We start from the raw sequence: 20,933 nt of genomic DNA, 5'->3' as shown, positions 1-20,933 counted from the left end.
GTGGAGTCTCCCACTCTGGAGACATTCAAAACCCGCCTGGACGCTGTCCTGTGCAACCTGTTGTAGGTGACCCTGCTCTGGCCGGGGGGTTGGACTAGATGATCTCCAGAGGTTCCTTCCAACCCTGACCATTCTGTGATTCTGTGGTGCAGAAAATTAGTAAGAATAGATTTATTGGTGTCAACTCTGCAGAGCAGGAACAAAACAAGAACAAAATATGCTCCAATGTCTTCCATTCTAATAAAATTAAAGGTTGTTCTCCTGGTTAAAATCAAATGTAGTTTAATGTAATTTGTCTTGAAGTATCTTTGACTCCAAAAATATATTTATTTTGTACAAACATAGCAAAATAGGACTGAAAGACAAGATTAGAGGTGTAAATAGATAATGGCTCCCAACTGAAACAGAAATGGTGAAAACAGACATGGCATTGTATAAATATCTTTCTTTAAAAAAGCTTTTTGAAATATTATACAATTAAAATCCAGTTCAAGTTTGTCCAAGGTTAAATACAGAACAAAAATTGTATAATGGCAGCTATTCCAAGTAAAATTTTTTGCTGTCCATTTGGTCTTCACAAGAGAGCTAGGTTTACTAAAATTTCTTTATTAACAAAAAAAAATAGACAAGCTTTTGATCTGTTTTACATTTTAAATTTTAAATTTATTTCTGCTAAGTTCCAAAAAAATACATTAATGCAGAAAGACAGACAAAAAGAAGAAATAATTTACTAAAGAAGGAACATCTCAGCTGTAAAAGATCAACCTCCCGGAGCAACCAGTAAATGGAAGTCTGAGAAGTGCATCAGAAGTGCATTCACGGCCCATCTTATATGTCCATTAAATCTCACGAGTTTCAAATGGTATGAAGTATGTTTTAGTGTTATTAGGGGGTGACTGAGCAAACAAAATATATTTTCAAAATTTTGCAAAAATTACATTTAAGATCACATGTATACAGTTGGAGTTGCATTAAAACATTTTCTTCTAAGTTCTGAGTGATATGGAAGTGATTAATCTGTGGAAAGTGAGAACTGCCTAATTGTTTTAAAATTATTAGCTGAAAGCTAATGGTGAACTGATTAATAGCTTCAGTGATGATTGATCCATCTCCTCCATATAAGAGACTGTTCCAAGAAAACTAATTTAAAATAATTCGAAAAAAAAAAACAACTGTGTAAACAAGGGCAGAGTTGGGCACAATGTTCCTCTGTAGTAAGTTTAATATAATTTAGAAAGATATCACACATAAATATGGAAACTTGCACATACTAGATAATTTTTAGAAAGCTTTAATTTCTGTTTGTGGGGGCTTTTTTATTATTTTTTGTCTTTGTTTCTTTTCTGTTGTGGGAAAAAGTCGATAAGTGATCTTCTGGAAAAAGAGGTGGAGAGAGATTTGAGGAGAAAGACTGGTGAAATCATTTCATTTAAAACTATTTCAAACTGTTTAAAACTATTTCAGTTCTTTAAAAAAAATACTTACTTGAAGCCAGAAAATCTATTACAATTCTGCTGTGTTCTCAGGCCCTTTTCTAAGATAAGATTTTCACCAAAGTTTAGATATGTTCCAATTAGTTTTCCAAGGAACTAAAAAAAAAAAAAAATAAATTTATCTTCCTCCACTGACTGTTCCAGCACTGTCAGGGTAGCACAGAACCCAAATATGCAATGTATTACAGAACTGGGACTTCTGTCTATTTTCTGTACTTATATATTAAAAGGTTTCCTTCATCTAATTCTTGTCAAACATTTCCTTTATTCCAGTGCTTTTAATTTAATTTTTATTAGTTCAATCTGTATTTTCTTGTTTGCTAGCTTATTTTTAAAGGTATTGCGTTAGTGTAGATTATTATCAAACTCATTACATTTTAAGCAGGAAGCTGAACTCCAACAGGAGTCTCAAAGGAGGGAAAAGACCTTGCTGTTACGTACATCCATTAAGCAGCCATTCTTGCCAAGTCCATGTGCATTAGCTACTTTGGTAACTTTAGCAAATTTCATCTGAGCTTTCATTCTGCTGACCTAATTTAACAACAAGGAAATTCAATAACAACTCCTAATATTGAAGCATTATTTCCCAAGTGGAATTTAACAACACTTCTACATCAAATAATAATGTGTGAATAATGGAATATATATACTGATGGCAACAAGAAAGCGAAAAAAGACGCCCAAAAAAACCCACCAACCCACAACAGAAAAAGAGAATATATTATATCTCATTTTCAAAAAAAACCCAATAGCTTTCCAATTTTTAGGGAAACTAATAATATCCTGAAGAGCTCATTTCAAGTTTGAAATTCCTATAGTCTTTGAGAAGAAACATTTCTAAGTATCTGAGAATAAATCTTAGCCCTCCTTTCTCACTCACTATACTTTTGTTTCAAAAGAACTTAAATATGAGTGGTGATAAATAATTTCCGAGGACCACATCTCCTGTTGGTACATGCTCATATAATTCAGCAAATGTTATTAGTGGTTTATATTAGAACAGATTGTTCTGGGTAGTATTCAAAGTTCACAAATCAAGTAATGTCAGTGTTTTAGGAGAAAGGAAGAAGAGGTAAATGAAATGCCACATAACCTGGTGTTTATTTAGACAAATGGAAATGAATGCCTGTGACTTACTGTGAACAGTCTTGGGGTTAAAGTCCTTTGAGAAGTTCTTTAGTTTTCCAGATGTTGGAGGAGAGGGTAAAACATTCTCCTGAGAGAATTTAACTCTGAAGACAAAAGCTGGTTCCTGAACAGAATCTGTTCAGTTATTAACACACACACATGCACGTGCACACACAGTGTCTTTTAACTGTAAGAAACCACTATATTTCATAGGCTTTCCACTCGAAACCCCTGACATTTTATTGGAAACTCTTAATCAACACGGTCTTACTGGAAATATCTTAAGTAGCACATCAATATCAAACCGAAACACAGAAACAACTTTTCTTTGAAAAATAAAAAATATTTAAGATGATAGTGAGCTATAGCATGACATTATTGAAACCAGAGGACACAGGGGAATGCTGTGTGCAATTTTACTTATTATCGAAAACAGAAAAGGGGAGAAAAAACAACCCAAGCTTTTTACTACTTGACTTTTGTGCTACATGTGGAAGAATATAAAAGGAACTGCAACCACCATCTATGCATTTTGTTTTCTGTGGGCCTACCGAAAAAAAACCCAAACCACCCTGATTAAAATTTGCAGAAACTATATCCTATTAAGATGGCAAATCATAGATCTTCATGATTTACTGAAGGAAAACATTACCAAATGATCTCACTGGCAGAAAGTGTTACTCTTTAAATGCTGGGATGGAAGTAAAGTGAAGAAAACCTGGCTAAATTTGTCTTGCTGAAATAACATCTCATGGTTGTGTCAGAAGAAGGAAAAACTAAAAGAAAAGAAAGGAAAACAAACAAAAAAAAAGAAATGCAGACAAAACAAAGATGAGTTAGGAGAAGCTTGCCTTCTCTCTGCAATATCACTTCTCACAATGAGATTAATTTCAGTACTTTCCAAAATCAGTTATGTAGGATACTTGCAAAACAGGCCCTCATTTTTTTAAATACTTCCTACATTTTTTACATGCTTGACAAATTTGATGGTCTTCTATGAAGGGGTTACAGCGGCAGTGGACAAGGGAAGATCAACAGATGTCATCTACCTGGACTTGCGCAAAGCATTTGACACCATCCCACAGGATATCCTGGTCTCTAAATTGGAGAGACATGGATTCAACAAATGGACCACTCGATGGATAAAGAACTGGCTTGACAGTCGCACTCAAAGAGTTGCGGTCAATGGCTCAATGTCCAAGTGGAGAGAAGTGATGAGTGGCGTTCCTCAGGGGTCGGTACTGGGACCTGTATTATTCAACATTTTTGTCACAGACATGGACAGTGGGGTCGAGTGCACCCTCAGCAAGTTTGCCGATGATACTAAGCTGTTTGGCGAGGTAGACATGCTGAAGGGGAGGGATGCCATCCAGAGGGACCTGGACAGGCTGGAGAGGTGGGCCCAAGCCAACCTCATGCAGTTCAACAAGGCCAAGTGCAAGGTCAGCAATGTGCAATTGCAGCCCAGAAGGCCAACCATATCCTGGGCTGCATCAAAAGAACTGTGGCCAGCAGATCAAGGGAGGTGATTCTGCCCCTCTACTCCACTCTCGTGAGACCCCACCTGGAGTACTGTGTCCAGCTCTGGAGTCCTCAACATAAGAAAGACATGGACCTGCTGGAGCGTGTCCAGAGGAAACCCACGAGAATGATCAGAGGGCTGGAGCACCTCTCCTATGAGGAGAGGCTGAGAGAGTTAGGGCTGTTCAGCCTGGAGAAGAGAAGGCTCCGGAGAGATCTTATTGTGGCCTTCCAGTATCTAAAGGGGCCTACAGGAGAGCTGGGGAAGGACTTTTTACTAGGGCATGTAGTGACAGGACGAGGGGGAATGGCTTTAAACTGGAAGAGGGCAGGTTTAGATTAAACATCAGGAAGAAGTTTTTCACTTTGAGGGTGGTAAGGCACTGGAACAGGTTGCCAGAGAAGTTGTTGCGGCCCCATCCCTGGAGGTGTTCAAGGCCAGGCTGGACATGGCCTTGGGCAACCTGGTCTAGTGGGAGGTGTCCCTGCCCACGTCAGGGAGGTTGGAACTCGATGATCTTCAAGGTCCTTTCCAACCTAAACCATTCTATGATTCTATGATTTTAAGGCCAAGTTTGCACCACTCCATATCGCAAGATCATCTCTAGAACTTTTTCTATTTAAAAGTTTGCTTCTTGTCATGTTGTATTTCTTCTGATGCATATGATGTTCCTTTTTACCATTTAAAATACCCTGGAGAACTGGTGTTTTACCATTTCCTCATTTCTAAAACTACTTTGTGTTGGCTTTTCTGTTCTCTTGATAGTAAGATTAATAAAACACTGGAATTCTTGTAAATCAAATCGGGTGGAAAACATGTGAAGCAAAGGCAGCAGAATTTAATGTGTAAGTTTCAGCAATATTAATCCCCCAGTCTATACAAAGAACACTCTTAGAAGTTTCTAAATGGAAAGGTTTTAATGGGGAAATAGTTGATCATCTCAGGGCACTCTTTCTTAAGAAGTGTTTTGACAGCAGCTACCTAACATATTCACAGTGTTCTCTTTATCTGGATAGCCTTTATATTCCTGACCAGGTTGCTTTCTATGTCATAACATTTTGTACCTGCGGGGTATAGCAGCAGGGATGTTGAACATTAAGGAGTGAATGCATTTCAACTTGTACTCTCTCTTCTCTGTTTACTTTCAGAATTTGGTTACTATGTACAGTTCAGAGATGAGTTGCTGGAAACTGCTTGCCTGCATCAGCAACTAGAGACATAAAAAGCAAGTCACAAAAAACAAAACTGTAGACTCCACCACTGCCCAGCTTGAAGAGCATCAGCAGTGGAGAACTATGACAATACAGCAAGTCCTATTACTTCTGCTGCTCTGGATGTGGTTGCCGCTTCCCTGCCATACAGAAATGCTGTTCAGAAGGACTCCTGATCTCAGACCCAAAAGCTTTGGAGGACGTGCATCTGGGAATGATGGAAAAGCAATTCACCGTCAGAAGCGAGGCTGGATGTGGAACCAGTTTTTTCTTCTAGAGGAATACACAGGATCTGATTATCAGTATGTAGGCAAGGTAGGTTTCTCATTAAGATTTCTGTATAGTTGTCAAGTTTACTTATCTTTCCACAGATCCCTAATTTCTATGTTTTATTCTATTGCATAAGAAGCAGAATTCCAGGCAAAATATATATATATAGTTTGTCCTCCTAGAATCACTAAATTAATGTTGCTATTCAAGGTTATTCAGACATATTTGCATGAAACAAATGAAGATATCTTTAACAAATTTGTTTGCTTTAGCACATCGGTCCTACCAGCAGTCCACTATCTCTTCTGTATCAAAACCCATTTTATAATTCATTATAAAATTATTTTTCAACTCTTTGAATATTTTTTATTTCATACAAAATAACACATACTTTTTTCTCTGCTTATATTTGAAGAATGAAAACTAGTTTGAAGAAAAAATATTCTTCTTCTTTAAGTCTCCCTGAATTTCAACAAACTGCAGTGAGCAAAATTCCTTAACAACTGTGTGATAGAAATGAGTTGGTTAGAAAGTGAACTACAACAGGGGTCAACAGAACTGCACATAAGACTGTGTAGCATACTATCTGCATACATAAAGGACATTGGAATTGTCTTTTAAGTTATTTTCAGTTGATGTTTCTGTTTTGCCATGTCATTTATTAAAAAATATATAACTCATAATGCCACAATAATATTCAAACAGATACAAGGAATTACTTCAAAATAGTAATTTGCTGAAAGTGGAAGTTAGTGTCAGCAGTAATGGGTACCATCAGCACTAATGGTTGGTGATAAACACAGAATTTTCATTTTCTGTAATCAAGATTTTAATTTTTTACATGGTTTTAAACTTGTAAAATACTGCAGAGAGATAGTGACTTGTTGAAAATCACTTGTTAAAAATAGCTGAGATAGTAAGGTGCCTCTGGAGATCATCTAGCCCAACCCCGTTGCTCAAAGCAAGGTCAGCTAGAGCTTGCTCAGGACTATGTCCGGTCAGATTTTAAATATCTCCGAAGAAGGAGGCTCCACAATCTTTCTAGGCAACCTATTCTAGTGTTTGACCATCCGCTCAGTAAAAAATTTGTTTCTATACTTAAAGGGAATTTCCTGTATTTCAGTTTGTGCCTATTCCCTTTTCTCTTGTCACTGGGCACCACTGAAAAGAGACCGGGTCTGTCTCCCTTGCTCCTTCCCACCAGGTATTTATATACATTAATAAGATCCCTGCTGAGCCTTCTCTTCTCCAGACTGAACAGTCTCAGCTCTCTCAGCCTCTCCTCCTATGAAAAATGTTCCAGTCCAGTCCCTTAATCAACTTAGTGGCCTTTTTGCTGGACTCTCCAGGAGCTTCTCCTCTCTTCTACTGGGGAGCTCTTCCACTGAGCACTCCAGATGTGTCTCAACAGGGCAGAGCAGAGAGGAAGAATCATCCCTCTTGATTTCCTGGTGATGCTTTTCCTAATGGAGCCCAGGGTGCTGTTGATCTTCTTTGCTGCAAGGGCACATTGCTGGCTTATGGTCAGCCTGCTGTCTACAAGGACCCCAAGGTCCCTCTGTAAAACTGCTTTCCAGCCAGTTGGTTCCCAGCATGTACTGGTGCATGGGTTTATTATATCATAAAATGTTTCTTTTAAGGAGTAAGGATGTTGGGGTGTTCGAGAAAGGAAATACTTATGAAAATGTATGAAATTTAAATACTAAGTAAAAATTTAAGAGTGCAAGCTTATTAATGAGTAAACTGCCTTTTTGTTTCCACTTTTTATTTGTTGCTTTGAGTCTGTAATTTTAACACCAGCATTTGAATGATACAGCCATTTCCAAAGCATGTTGAGAGCCTTGTAAATAGTTCTTATATTTATTTCATACACTTATTAAGTGTAAAGTCATGGCTCCCAAGTGTACCAAAGTATCTAGGACAGTTCCTCAGTCCAGGCCAGGCTGATAGCTTATGAAAATTGACCTGGCCCACAAAATAATAAGTGTCGAAAGACTATGCTATTGTATTTGGAAGTGTATTGCCCCCAGAAGTCCCAGGAAATAAATAGCTTTGCAGGGCACACTGAATTTCAAATTATTTATGCTCCTTCAGAAACCTCCGGATTACTTTTTTTATTGCATTGTTTTTTAATACTTATGATCCCAAATCATAAATTGTGAGTGGTCTTACTTCATCATTTTCTTCCAGTCATGATGAGTGAAGGAAGACTCTTTAGAGGGAAAAGCATTAATATTTTTATAGGCTAGTTCCTCTGCCTTAGAAAAAGAGAGAGATGTTGATAAACAGAACTATTTTGGCTGAGAGAAAATAAGTGTTTGCAAATGGGAAGTGATAAGTAAAGATAAGTAAAAGTAAAAGGAACTTGAGAAGCACTTAAGACTGCACTTTTACATTTTTGCTCTGCTTAGAGCAAAAATGTTAATTTGAGCAAGCAAATTTAAAATTAACCTGAGAATATAAAGTTGCCTTATAGTAATTTTCTGAAAAGTTTGGGAAAAATGTAGAAAACACGTGCAAAATGAAGACTATCATAGCATTGTATTTGCACAGAGAGTTTTACACAAAGGAAACAAAAGGAAACAGATTATATGTGAAGCTAAAACTTGATTATTAACACTACTTAATGTTTTAACAGCCTGATAGTCCAAATTCTGAAATTATTAGATAAAAAAGTAATTAATGATTAAATTCATAGTGAATAAACTTCATAGTATCTATCTCTTTTCCCTGGTGTTGCACTCACCTTTTCAAAGGCCATCTGGGTTGTATAGTCAATATGTTTCTGGATGTTTTCTTTTATCTGATTTTATCCAAAGACAGAATGATTCGGATAGGTGGGTGACATAAAATGCCACCTTCTCGTTAATTTCTTTGCTACATGTTTGGAGACGGTATTTGGAAATTATGTGAGATATGAGAGCACTTCCCATCCCTGGAAGTGTTTAAGGCCAGACTGGATGGGGCTTTGAGTAACCTGATCTAGTGGGAATTGTCCCGGCCCATGGCAGGCAGGTTAGAACTAGATGATCTTTAGGGTCCCTTCCAACCCAGACCATTCTATGATTCTATAATACTGTGATGGAAATGAGGTTCAATGAATGGGATATGTAATCCAGTAACAGTGGAAGACTTCCTTGTTTAAGTCAACCATGCTTGTGAAATAGTGGCAACATACAAATTGAGTGATTATGGACAGTCACTGGTTGTTTCAGATCAGTATTTATTATTATTATAAGAAAGGAGGATGCTCATCCTTTCTTTCTTGTAATACACAGCATCCTGAGGTTATAAATCAAAATGATATGTGAATTTTGTATATGCAGAATCTCAAATAATAATTACAACTGTAGTTTCTAGTAAAGGTTGAAGTCATAAAAAAGAACAGTGTGAGAAACCAGACCTATATATGTATTACACAATTTATCTTTGAGGTATCTTCGCAAAAATATACTAAAAGTCACTGATTCCTAGAAAAGGTACTTTTCCCAATTTCAGACAAAGAATGCAGGGATGTTCAAAAAGAAGCTTAAACCCCATTTTATTCATATTTGGGGTTAGAGTTATGGACAATACTTTATGTTTTTTTCTGTGCAGAAAGTCTATTTATGCTGTTATTCTTTCTTAACATACAGAAAGCTGATTCATAATTGTATTTCTTTTCGTTAGTATATAGTTTCAAAGCCCATTTATTATTTTTCAGATAAAGTGGTACAACTACAAAGTATTATGCATTTTCAAACTTGTTCTGAAAAACTTCAATTTATTATCCAGAAAAAAACATTTCTTTTAAATCTAAAAATTTTACTCTAATAGTTGTCACCTAAAGGAAGCACTACTGTGTACCAACAATGTTTTAATCCATAGTTGTTCAAAAATAAATTTACAAAGAAATTCTTCATCCACATTAAAGTTTATTTTCCTTCCTTATTATTTTGCCAGATCTTGCCATTTGTTTCATTCTTGCAGATATTTTTCCCACTTTGCTCTCTGAGACATTGACTTTTTCCAGCAATTTTCATCACAGTAGTTTTATTGCATAAAGGATCAACTGACATGAATTTTTCAGTACTTCAAGAGATGGAAGTTCTTAGTTACACTGCGGTGGTTTTTAGTATCTCAAAAGACAATTTATCAGATATTTGCACATAAATTTATATATAATTTTGCATATGCCATATTAGAACTGTTACCAGAGAGGATTATCCTAGCAGTATTCATAATTGCATAAGTGCACTTATTATCTTTGATGGTGTACAGAGCAGAACATGTCAAGCTCATTTAGTTCCTCCCTGTTCGAGAACTCCAACACAGACAGGATTCTGAGGAAAGGACTTGGAGTATTAGCAACATATGCATACATCACATGGTTTCAAAAACAGTTCCTGGGTAAGGGCCTGTCTTTTCCTGTTAGTGACTATCTCTGTCTATTGACACTGTGGATGATACACTACAGAATTGGTACCTGAAGGAGGTTCCCACATCTTTAACTCGATAAAGCCTGAAAGACAGATAGCCCAAAAAAGTGTCATTGCTTTTATACATCTCATCAAGAGCGTAATGTGTAACGAAAGCGTGAACGGAGCTCAGGACAGCTTATCACCATGTCGTAAAGATGTGAACTACGGAAGTCTCAGATGTTGCTTGTACTCTAGTTAAATGTTTATGTATTAGAATTAAATATACTGTTTGAAGTTAGTATTGCTAGTATTCCTTCATATTGCTTAATATTGTTAGAATTGCTTAGTATTCCTTCATATAGTCCATAATTCAATGAGAAATATTTTACATAGAATTTGGCAACATCAGAGGTAAAAAGATGCATTTTCCTGGAAGTCCATGTTCTGTCAAAATACAAGGATAAAGATTAGCTGAGATCAGACATATGTACTGTTGTTGCTGTTGGAGAAACAATCAGTTTTAAGGAAAGATTAATCAAAATAATTTCCTGAGAGAAATGAAAGCCAGAAACCATCCTGGGCAGGAATTTTGAATGGACTTTTCTTTCTGATGAAGCAGCTACCAAAAATACTCATTTTGGAGAGGGAAATACAAAAGAGCATGTTGTCTTGATTTCAAAGGGTTTGCTATCAAGGGGGACACAAAAAAAAAGATCCCAATGAAGTGTTGCTGTTGTAGTGGTAAGATGAATACTTACAAAACCCTTTTAAAAACTTCTGTATTTTGATTCCTGAAGAGTGTTTCTACTATAGCTCTTTCTTTTGTAAAGACCTTTGGTGCCATGAGAAACTGAAGAGTAGGATTTTGAATTAAAAGTGCTCATATGCAGGCTTAATATTTGGTGTGAAGATCTGATTGAGCACAAAATGTCTTCCCTTTCAGGTGAAGGAAATCAGCTCTGTGGCACTGAAGTTCTGTAGAGGTTGAATTTTCAGCTAAAGCAGATTCTTTTGACAGGGATTAATAAAGAAGAATGGAAAGGGAGGAATGATATTCTGCAAACTGAATAAATAACTTGTGATCTGCTGTGTCTAGGACTCAGCTGCCAAGGTGAAAAAAGACAGCTTGTCCTTTAACAATCTCCATTTGGGATTTTTTTGGTATAACCCTACAGGATGCAACAACAAAAGAAAAAGTTGTTCAAATCTATGTATCTTCAAAAATCTTATCTCATTGAAGATACTGCAGTGTGGTGGAACTGACGCTTGAGGGACAACAACATTTAGAAATTTATTTTTTTCTCAGCAAGACTTAACACATAGACTGTGAAGAGGGTTATTTAAGGCACCGATTTATGGCAAGGATATGAAAGACTGCTTTTGGGGGTACATGTGTGGGCTCCTAGATGGAGTACAGGTCAAGAGTGTCAGAGTGAAATATATTTCAATGTCTTTTATTTTTTTGAAGATGGTTCTTTTCAACCTCTTATTGTAGTCCAGAACACAGGAACTATGATGGCTTCTCAAAACACGTAGTACAACCATTGTTTTCCATAACGTCAGAGGCATCAAAAGCTTCCTGTAAGGTTGTCCTGGTGGCTGATTGATTCTCAGTGAGTGCTGAGATCAATTTTTTTCTCAAACTCTGTTGGGATTCAGCTTAGTAAGGAGTTTAGGACTATAACTGGTTAGATTCATCATTTAATCTAAATTGAAGTTTGCAGAGGGTTTATATTTTCTGTTTGCAAAAGGACTATTCCTTTGGAAATCTCAGTGTTTGTTGGAGTCTCTGTCTTCTTGATTCATTAAACAGCAGCCTAAGGTACTGGTGGCAAAGAGCTGACCTGGCTGAAAGTTTTTATTCCCATAAAGAATGAATTATTTGTTAGCTATTGTACTGGATGTATCCCTACAAGATACTGAGTTTTGCTGGATGACGCAGGACAGAGTTAACAGACAGTTGTTAAGGAATGCAAAGGCTTTGTAGTATCCACCAGTCTTTCAGTGAAGACCAAAGAAGCCACAGTTGTCATGCTCCTGAATCCAAAGCCAGATATATTTGTTCAAAGGCTGTGGATGTGTAAATCTTGGAAAGGGTGACGAAGAACAGAGACCTACAGTGAAACTCCACTGCTTCACAGTGAAATAGTACTGGAGTGGATTACTGTCCTTTAAGGCTTGTTTTTAGGGGTGCAGCCCACATATAACAGAGCTGAAAGTAGGTGTTCCAAGGCAGTTTTTCCCTTCTCAGCAGATTCAGCGTCAGTATTTGCTCTGTCAAGAAGAAACTTTCGATGTGTTGAATGTCTGTCTGCTTAAAGTCTGTCCTTAAAGACCAAACAGGCAGACTGCTTTGGGATTGTGCTTTTTCTTTAAAATGGTAAAGTCAGTAGGACTGTTCATCCAACCAAAACTACATAGCACTGCAAGAGATGTGTTTCATAAAACCAGTAGGGCCTCATCAGAAGCTGGTAGCTCAAACTGTCAAGTGAGGTATTAGTGGAGATACAACACACATAAGAAAGAAAGAGAGAAAGAGAGAGAGAGACGAGACGAGAAAAAGACAAAGAGAAAGAAGTAAGGAAGAGAAAGAGAGAAAGGAAGGAAAGAAGAAAGGAAGGATATAGGCAAAGATAGCAAAATAAAACCAAAAAATTAAACATTTCCCCTTAAGGCAAACAAACTAGAAATAGATCTTGAAACATTAAATTCTGCTGAACAGAGTAAATCAGTTAAAAATTAAATGAACTTTCTAGTTCTTTGTGACAAAAATGACCTTTCACAAGCATTTTAAAGCTTTCAGTTTCAAGCATGGCTTTTACAGACTACTACTGGTATGTTTAACTTCTGAGGTAAAACACTAAAATGTATTTCCTAATTGCTATCACATGTCATGGGCAGCGTTTCCCCGCGGCGCCCGCCCGTGGCTGAGGGGCTCAGCTGTGCCCTGCGGTGGGGTCGTTGGAGCCGGCGGGAACCGGCTGTGTCCGGCACGGGGCAGCCCCGGCCCTCACACACAGGGGCCGCCCGGCACCCACCGCCGATGCCGCCCGTACACACACCCTACATGATAACATACTTCGCTAATGTATTTTAAAACAGTTTTTCGTTATTTCCTTTTCCATGTGTCAATAGATTTCTGTATTGTAGAATCATACACTGTGCTCATATTTAATTTTAGTCTGCTGTGAGTGGTTCACAATTAACACTTTAAAAACAGCGTATGGTTTTCACTTCATGATTTTCTACAGACATCTAATTGACTTCACGTTCTTACCCCTTATGTAAATACTTTTCAAGTCTACTCAGAAACAAATGTAAATATGAGTAAGAACCAGTAGCTGAATATTGCTGCTTCTTTTTTCTGTCACGTAACTGGCCGCTGCATCTAATGGTGTTTGGTGCTACAAGGTAAATGTGAGCCACTGGGAGTGTATGAATGGTTTAACGAAAACCTGCCAGTTTTGATACAAGAGGGAAGAAGATTATTTGACTTCTCCCTTTTACTTTTTTTACACGTTGATACCTGAGTGCAAGCCATTTTGATGAGAAGAGAAGTGATAAGGAGACTGGGTGGTCAGTATGGTCCTGATAGTCACTGGGGTAGATTTCCCACCACTGTCTATCTCAGTCTCTGGGAATACTATTTTAAAATGCTTGATTTTTTTTTTTTTTTTTTTTTTTTTTTTTTTTTTTTTTTTTTTTTTTCCTAATAATCCCAATAGTAGTGCCCTGCCATGTTGAAACTAATTTCTAAACCAGGCAATTCTGCTCTGTGCAAGCACAAAGTGAAAGAGTATCGATCGGTTATTTGGAAAATTTAGAGGGAAGATAGTCTAAGTTATGGGCATCCTTCCAGCAGGTGCAAAATCACCAGTAAGATGCTTTTTGCCACCTTCACAGAGAAGAGTTAGAGCTCTCTTGGGTGGTTTCCAAACTCAAGAGTTTGTACCTGATTATGCATTCAACTTAAAATGGCATCATACTTCAAAATAGTATAAGATACAGGGAAGCAGCTTAGTCTGAACTCTCCAGTTCCTTTCAGTTCAATTTCTCTTTCAAATTTAAAATTGTATCTGCTTGTCACAGAAAGATATTCCAAAAAGGAATGAACCGATAAAACTGAAATGATTTATATTCAAAGCCATAGCGCAGGAAAAGTAGAGTCCACTTCATCACAATACATTCATTCACTCAAGGAATTAAAAACATAATAGAAAAGGGAGCTTTAGAAATGTTTGACCTACACCTTGTTTGAAATGATAAATGTATAAACAGCCAATAGCTTCAACAGCAATTCAAAGGCTGATGCTTTAGGGGCTTTTTTTGTTCCTTTATTGATTTTTCTTTTTAAATCAGATGCAGATGACCTTTTAAATATCCTATATACACAGATAGCAAGGAAGAGCTTGGGGTAATACTGAGGGAAAATTGGTGACTCGCAACAAAATACCCACGAGGGAGAGAGTTTGAAGAAGTTAAAAGTTGAAGTTTACCCTTTTAAAATGTCTTTCTTCTGGAAGAATTTCCTTATGTTTATAAAACCGTTTTTGTCTTTGATAATAATTAAAAATAAGCTGAACCAAAAACACTGTAATGGCAGGTTCTTTCAAACCCTCCAATGCCTTCTGTTTGAGGCAGTGAGTAGCTGTACAGTCAAAGTATCTGTAGTCTCTGGCAGACAAAGTAGGATTTGTTTGCAGGAGTAAACAATTATCATTGACCAATTCATCAGTGTTGCTTCCTCAAATTAAATTATATCTAGTTACTAAGTCTTTTAATAGCAATTTAATTAAAACTGTAAAGGACAACCGGAACACTGAGGGGAAAAAATTGCCCTCTAATTTGACAATATTGTGGTCTGTAGCAATTTTAAATGTGCAACCATAGACGAGTTCTTACACTTTTCAATTCTGTGAACAGAAGCTCTCCTGTTTTTATTTTAAAGATCCAGTTAGCAGATCATCCAGTTGCCGGAATTGCAGGTGCAAAGGACCTTAGATGTCTGAGCACACCTAACAAGTTAGAAAGGCATTAATGAATAATTAGGTTGTTTGGCATGATAAAAGGCATGTCCAAACAGGCTGTATGGAAGCATCTAGGTGGAAAAATCATGGAACAGATACTCTAAGAAGCTATGCTAAGGCACATGGAGGACAGGGAGGGGATTCAAAACAGCCAGCATGGCTTCAGCAAGGGAAAATCCTGCTTGACCACCCTAGTGGCCATCTATGGTGGAGTGACTACATCAGCGGACAAGGGAAGAGCTACACATGTCATCTAGCTGGACTTCTGTAAGGCCTCTGACATGGTCCCCCCCAACACCCTTCTCTCTAAATGGGAGAGATATGGATTTGATTGGTGGACTCTTTGGTGGATAAGGAATTGGTTGAATAGTCTCATCCAGCGAGTACTGGTCAACAGCTCGATGTCCAGATGAAGATCGGTGACAAGTGGTATTCCTCAGGGCTCTGTATTGGGACCAGTACTATTTAGTATCTTTATCAATGACCTAGGCAGTGGGATTGAGTGCACCCTCAGCAAGTCTGCAGATGACACCAAGCTGAGTGGTGCTGTTGACATGCCTGAGGGACAGGATGCCATCCAGAGGGACTTGGGCAAGCTCTAGAAGTGGGTCCGTGTGAACCTCATGAGGTTCAACAGGGCCAAGTGCAAAGTCCTGCACCTGGGCTGGGACAAGCCCTGTTATCAATACAGGCTGGGGGTTGGAGGGATTGAGAGTAGCCCTGCCAAGAAGGACTGGGTACCGGCACTGGTGGATGAAAAGCTGGACATGAGCCGACAGGTATGCTGGCAGCCCAGAAAGCCAACCGTATCCTGGGCTGAACCAAAAGAAGTGTGGCCAGCAGGTCAAGGGAGGTGATTCTGCCCCTCTACTCTGCTCAGGTGACATCCCACCTGGAGTACTGCATCCAGCTCTGGAGCCTGCAGCACTGGAAAGACATAGACCTGTTGGAGCAGGTCCAGAGGAAGGCCACAAAAATGGTCATATGGCTGGAATACCTCTCTTATGAGAACAGGGGTTGGCGTTGTTTGGCAGGTTGAGAGAGTAGGCGTTGTTCAGCCTGGAGAAGAGAAGCCTCCGGGGACACCTTATCACGACCTTTCAGTACTGAAAGGGGACTTATAAGAAAGATGGGGACTTATAAGAAAGATGGGGACTTATAAGAAAGATGGGGACAAAATCTTTAGCGGGGCCTGTTGCAGTACGACAAGGGGTAATGGTTTTAAACTAGAAGAGCATAGATTTAGGCTAGATGTAAGGAAGAAAGTTTTTGCAATGAGGGTGGTGAAATACAGCAACAGAGAGGTGGTAGATGGCCCATCCCTGGAAACATTCAAGGCTGCGTTTGACGGGGCTCCGAGCAACCTGATCAAGTTGAACATGTCCCTGCTCCGTGTGGAGGAGGTTGGACTAGATGACCTTTAAACGTCCCTTCCAACCCAAACTATTCTGATTCTATGATTCTGTGATTCTATGATATTACGATATTACATTGTTCTTCAAGTTAAATGTAACCATAAATAAAATAAGTCAATGAAAAGATGCACAATCAAATTCAGCTCAGTGTCTTTTTAGAGGCCTTAAACATCTTTGTAAAACATCTTTCAGAAGGCTTTAGATTAATAATATAACAATGTTGCTTTAAAAATTACTTGAAAATTACAAAGAGGGAATTCTATGTTAATTAACTTCCAATGATCCGAATCAAATCTGCCAATTGCAGGAGTGTGGGTTTTCTTACCCTCACCTCTCTGAATCCACCCAAGTCTGAAGTCTCCTAATTGAATATAAAGGTTGTGGATTTTTTTCTAGGAGCATACAAAGTGTTAATCCTATTTTCACCAAAAAGCCAGAATATGCTACTGTGAAATACAGAGAGCAGATCAAGTTAGTCAGTCCCATTTTATCATGCAAACTACTTCTGGAATTAAAGTGATTTATGACAATGCCAGATAAAAACTTTAAGATTTGTCACACCTATTTCTATTTGAATTTCAGATTCAGAATCCCTCTATGAATTTTCAATGATTGGTATTCAGATAACTAGAGACAAGAATATGACTGTATTAAAAAACCAACCTTTAGTTTGAATTCTTACTATAGGTATTAATTCAGTTCAAGTCGTTTTTTTATCTTAATTTAATATACTATAATGTATAGGAGACTTTCCAATAGAGGTTACAGTTTTTTGTAGTCTTTACCAAATGACAGGCCATTCAATATTACCTCACTAAATGCACTTCTATTCTCTTACTTTATAATAGTAGTTTTTATTTTTACAGTCTAGAAAATGTTTTTTTCTACATTCTTCTGCAATATATTTGTCAACATTTCAATTTATTCCAAGTATCACAGTAACAATGAGACCTCAACACACTCCTGAATTACTCTATCTTTTAGATTTTATTCAAATAAGTCCTGAATTCCTCCTATTTCTCCTAATTCTGAGGAAAAATTTCAGGGCAAATTGTAACATATTAGCTCTTTTCTGAGTGTCCTTGTTTGAGGTAAAACAACCAATTTTGCCCAGTAACTTTGCTTCTTAGCTGGGCCTCTTCTAACTACTGAAATTAACAGCATATTGTGCAGACAATGTTCACTTCCAGAGTGATAAGACCCATGTTTATAGTTGATGCCCAGGCATGGTATGCAGATAAGCTCTTGCTTATGCTTATTACTATAACACCCAAGGCCAACCAACTTTGTTATTTACCCCGTTGGAGGGTTGGAAGCGGAAAAGAGTAGTGGGGTCCCACCTGCAGGGAGGAGCGACAGACAGGTGACCCAGAACTGACCAACAGCGTATTCCACCCCATCTGCCTCATGCTCAGTATAAAAGCTGAAGGATCAAAGGGTCAGCCCTCTTTCTTCAATGGCCAGTGTCCAAGGAGGACTCTTTCTGTTTGTCTGCCTTTGATCCCGATCCTGAATGCAGATCCGGAATCCAGTTCCCCTCCGTCAGTGAGTCCAGCCTGGGACTGCCCCAGTGCCAGCCAGTGTCGTGATTGTCATCCTGGGAGCTTAACATGATTTTGTATATATTTCATTATTTCCTTTTTATTTTATTATCAATATTTCATTAAAGTAGTTTAGTTTGTTCCAAACTCATGTCTCTTTTTCCTTCCTTTGCCTCTCTCTTTGAAGAGGGATAGAGGGGAGCATCTGTCAGTTGCATCTGGGGTCCCCCACATCCCCAGTAGCTGATTTGGCCTAAACCATGACATTAAGTAATCATATTAACCATGTGATGCCAAAATACATCTGTGGAGGCATTCACAATTTCACTCCAAGTTTTCTAGAGCACGTATAATATTAGCACCTCCACTGGATACTTTGTAGAATAATAATGATAGTCTGTCTAAATATAATCACAACAGTGGGCAGATTTGACCTGAAATCAGCAGAGAATAATTGATATAGAATTCCCACAATGGAGATATTTATTGTAAGCCTCATGAACTGAACTATTAAATGATGCAGTTATTTAACATTAGCTGTACTTATTCTAAAAGATTTTTCAGACCAGCTCATGTCCTGTTCAGTATTTTATTATTTGCCAGATTTAACTGTCATTGCTTTGAGCCAGATTTTACTCACCAAAGAGATTCACTTATTTCAATTTTTCCTTAAGGTAAGATTTAAAGCAACTCTCTTCAGTGATGCAAGAATTTGCACTAAGTTTTCATGAGATATGCCACACATTTAATTTTCTCACTCAGTTATATTGTCTGTTTGCCAGTCCTGTGCTATTATGTGTTATTTAAAAGAGGAGACAGGTGGAAAAGAAAAAAGGAACATTTCAAATAGAGAATTTTTTGAGACTAGGAATGATAAAGGGAGAGCAAGCTAAAATGGAAGCATAACAAGTAAAGCAAGATGAGGAGTGCTCTGAAATTCTTTTGCTTACTGAGAAGCAAAACAAGAAATTAAAAACTCCAGTCTGCAGTGTATTTTCAGGTTATACTAGTTTACTTTAACTTGATTCATTATGCAAAGGAAAGACAAAAATCATTGTTACCTTGTAACAACATTAATTAAAATTAATAATATTTTTAGGATTCCTTTATGCATCCCTGGTGAAGCAATGTCTGTCACAGGATTAGAAATAGTATTTTCCCAAGTCCCTACAATCTTCACTACCAAGTGATATAATCTGCAACATTCTAAGTTTTCACAAATTAATTATACCACAAAGGTATTTTTTCATCACTAGATTTGTGTCTTTTCCCCATTATTGCTGCTTATTCTAAAGGGAGGATTCACAACCTAGAGAAAGTAGATGGTCCTGTCACTGAAAAAATCTTCTAGGATTTCAGCTGGCAAAGGCAGTTTCTTTTTTTACGACACATCATATGAGCAGCAGAGAGTCTTACATAGATGCAACGAGTCAACGTGCCAACAACAAAACTGCTTCCTCAAGCCGAGGTCTTTAGCTGATGTTCAGAGAGCTAGAACACAAAAGTTTCAGCTTCATTAGACTGTTGCAACTTCCACTCCAGAAGACACACAAGCATTCAGCTAACATGAACTAGAGACTAATTGAATTTCATACACCAAAGAGTTCTTACATGAGCCAATATGCATGCTCTCTTACAATTTTAATGTAGCAAATACAGTCTGTAAATCAGGTGAAGATAGAAAGTAGAGAACCCTCAGTGAAACTCAAATGCCCTTACGTTCTAGCAGCTTGGTCTAATGCCTCCTGTAGATGACTGGGTGTGAATAAGTGGAAGGGAATTCTTGTGTTAAAGGCGGAAAAGAAGTCCTGACCTATGTCTGCTGTTCAGCTTCCCATTCATTAAAAAAGTGGACTAAATGAAGAAACATTCTTTGGTCCTCCTCCTACTCAGCTTGATGTGGCACAAGCCTATATTCCTACTTCCATGCATAGTCTCTCTACGCTATAACTTATGGTCTCAGAATGGAACTATGTCTGATAAGATTTTCCTCAGACTTGGGTTTTTGTTGTTGGTTGTTTTTTTTTTTTTTTAACATACATATTCTTTGTTGTTTGGTTGATTCTGGACTAAAATAAAATTCTGTACTAAACATTGTATAAAGGATTAAATACTTTTCAGAACAATCTCTCTATTCCACCAAGGAATGGCCTAGGAAGCCTAATATGCCAGAAAAACACATATCTTCCATTAACTTAATTCAGAACACCTTTTAAGTATTTGAAAGCTCAGGGTTTTATCTGTTTAGTTTTGTTTTTTTAAAGGAAAAGTCACCACTAGTACTCATGCTCTCTGCATTAATGATAACAAAGAGGTAATTAAGAAGCAATTTTAGGTATTTTTTTTTGTTAACAAGGTGGGGTTTTTTTTAATTATAGCTTATATATATGTTCCTAAGTTAGCCTAGCTATTAAAAAAATAACCATTAAAACAGCATTAGTTTTTATATATCCTAACATACAATTTGTACTATACATAAAAAGCATTGATTTTTTTTTTAAAACAAATGCAGAACACCATTAAGAATATTGATGCTTACTTCATTTCGCCTACTGACGGAGGACATTTAAAAACAAGTTAAACAGGATTGTTTTTATTTCCATCTGAAATCCCTGTAACATGTAAATGGGTAAGAGGTGTGAAGATTTTCTGCCTTTATTATGTGTGCATTTTGTTCTCATGAATATTCTAAAGTATATGTATCTTTGGAAGAGGTATACTTAGGGATAACAACAAATATACCACAGAGAACCAAATGACAATGTCTGTCAACCCAGGAATTGGAAAATGTCAGCCAAGGTGGAGGGTATATATCAGAATTAAGGAATAAAAACATTAAGGTGATATTTTAATAGTATCCGAAACAGTGATATCCATGATAATATAGTATTATTGTTAAATTTATTCCCAAGGAAGGGAAGAGAGG

The 20,933-nt window shown here is 37.5% G+C and overlaps 1 protein-coding gene across 1 annotated transcript in view; it reads left to right on the top strand.

Moving 5' to 3' along the window:
- Positions 1-5,289: 5,289 nt before the first annotated feature.
- CDH10 (cadherin 10, type 2 (T2-cadherin)) overlaps positions 5,290-20,933 on the top strand; it is a gene marked incomplete at its 3' end in the record, with an annotated part of 63,976 nt that continues 48,332 nt past the window's right edge. Inside the window, exon 1 of the mRNA XM_009894160.1 lies at positions 5,290-5,669. Within this exon, the coding sequence (XP_009892462.1) occupies positions 5,439-5,669 (231 nt within the window). The remainder of the gene's footprint in view (positions 5,670-20,933) is intronic.

This window comes from Charadrius vociferus, unplaced genomic scaffold (genome assembly GCF_000708025.1).
Source record: "Charadrius vociferus isolate BGI_N301 unplaced genomic scaffold, ASM70802v2 scaffold481, whole genome shotgun sequence".
Taxonomy (NCBI): domain Eukaryota; kingdom Metazoa; phylum Chordata; class Aves; order Charadriiformes; family Charadriidae; genus Charadrius; species Charadrius vociferus.
The sequence above is the reverse complement of the archived record's forward strand: the minus strand, read 5'-3'. Positions and strand labels throughout refer to the sequence as shown.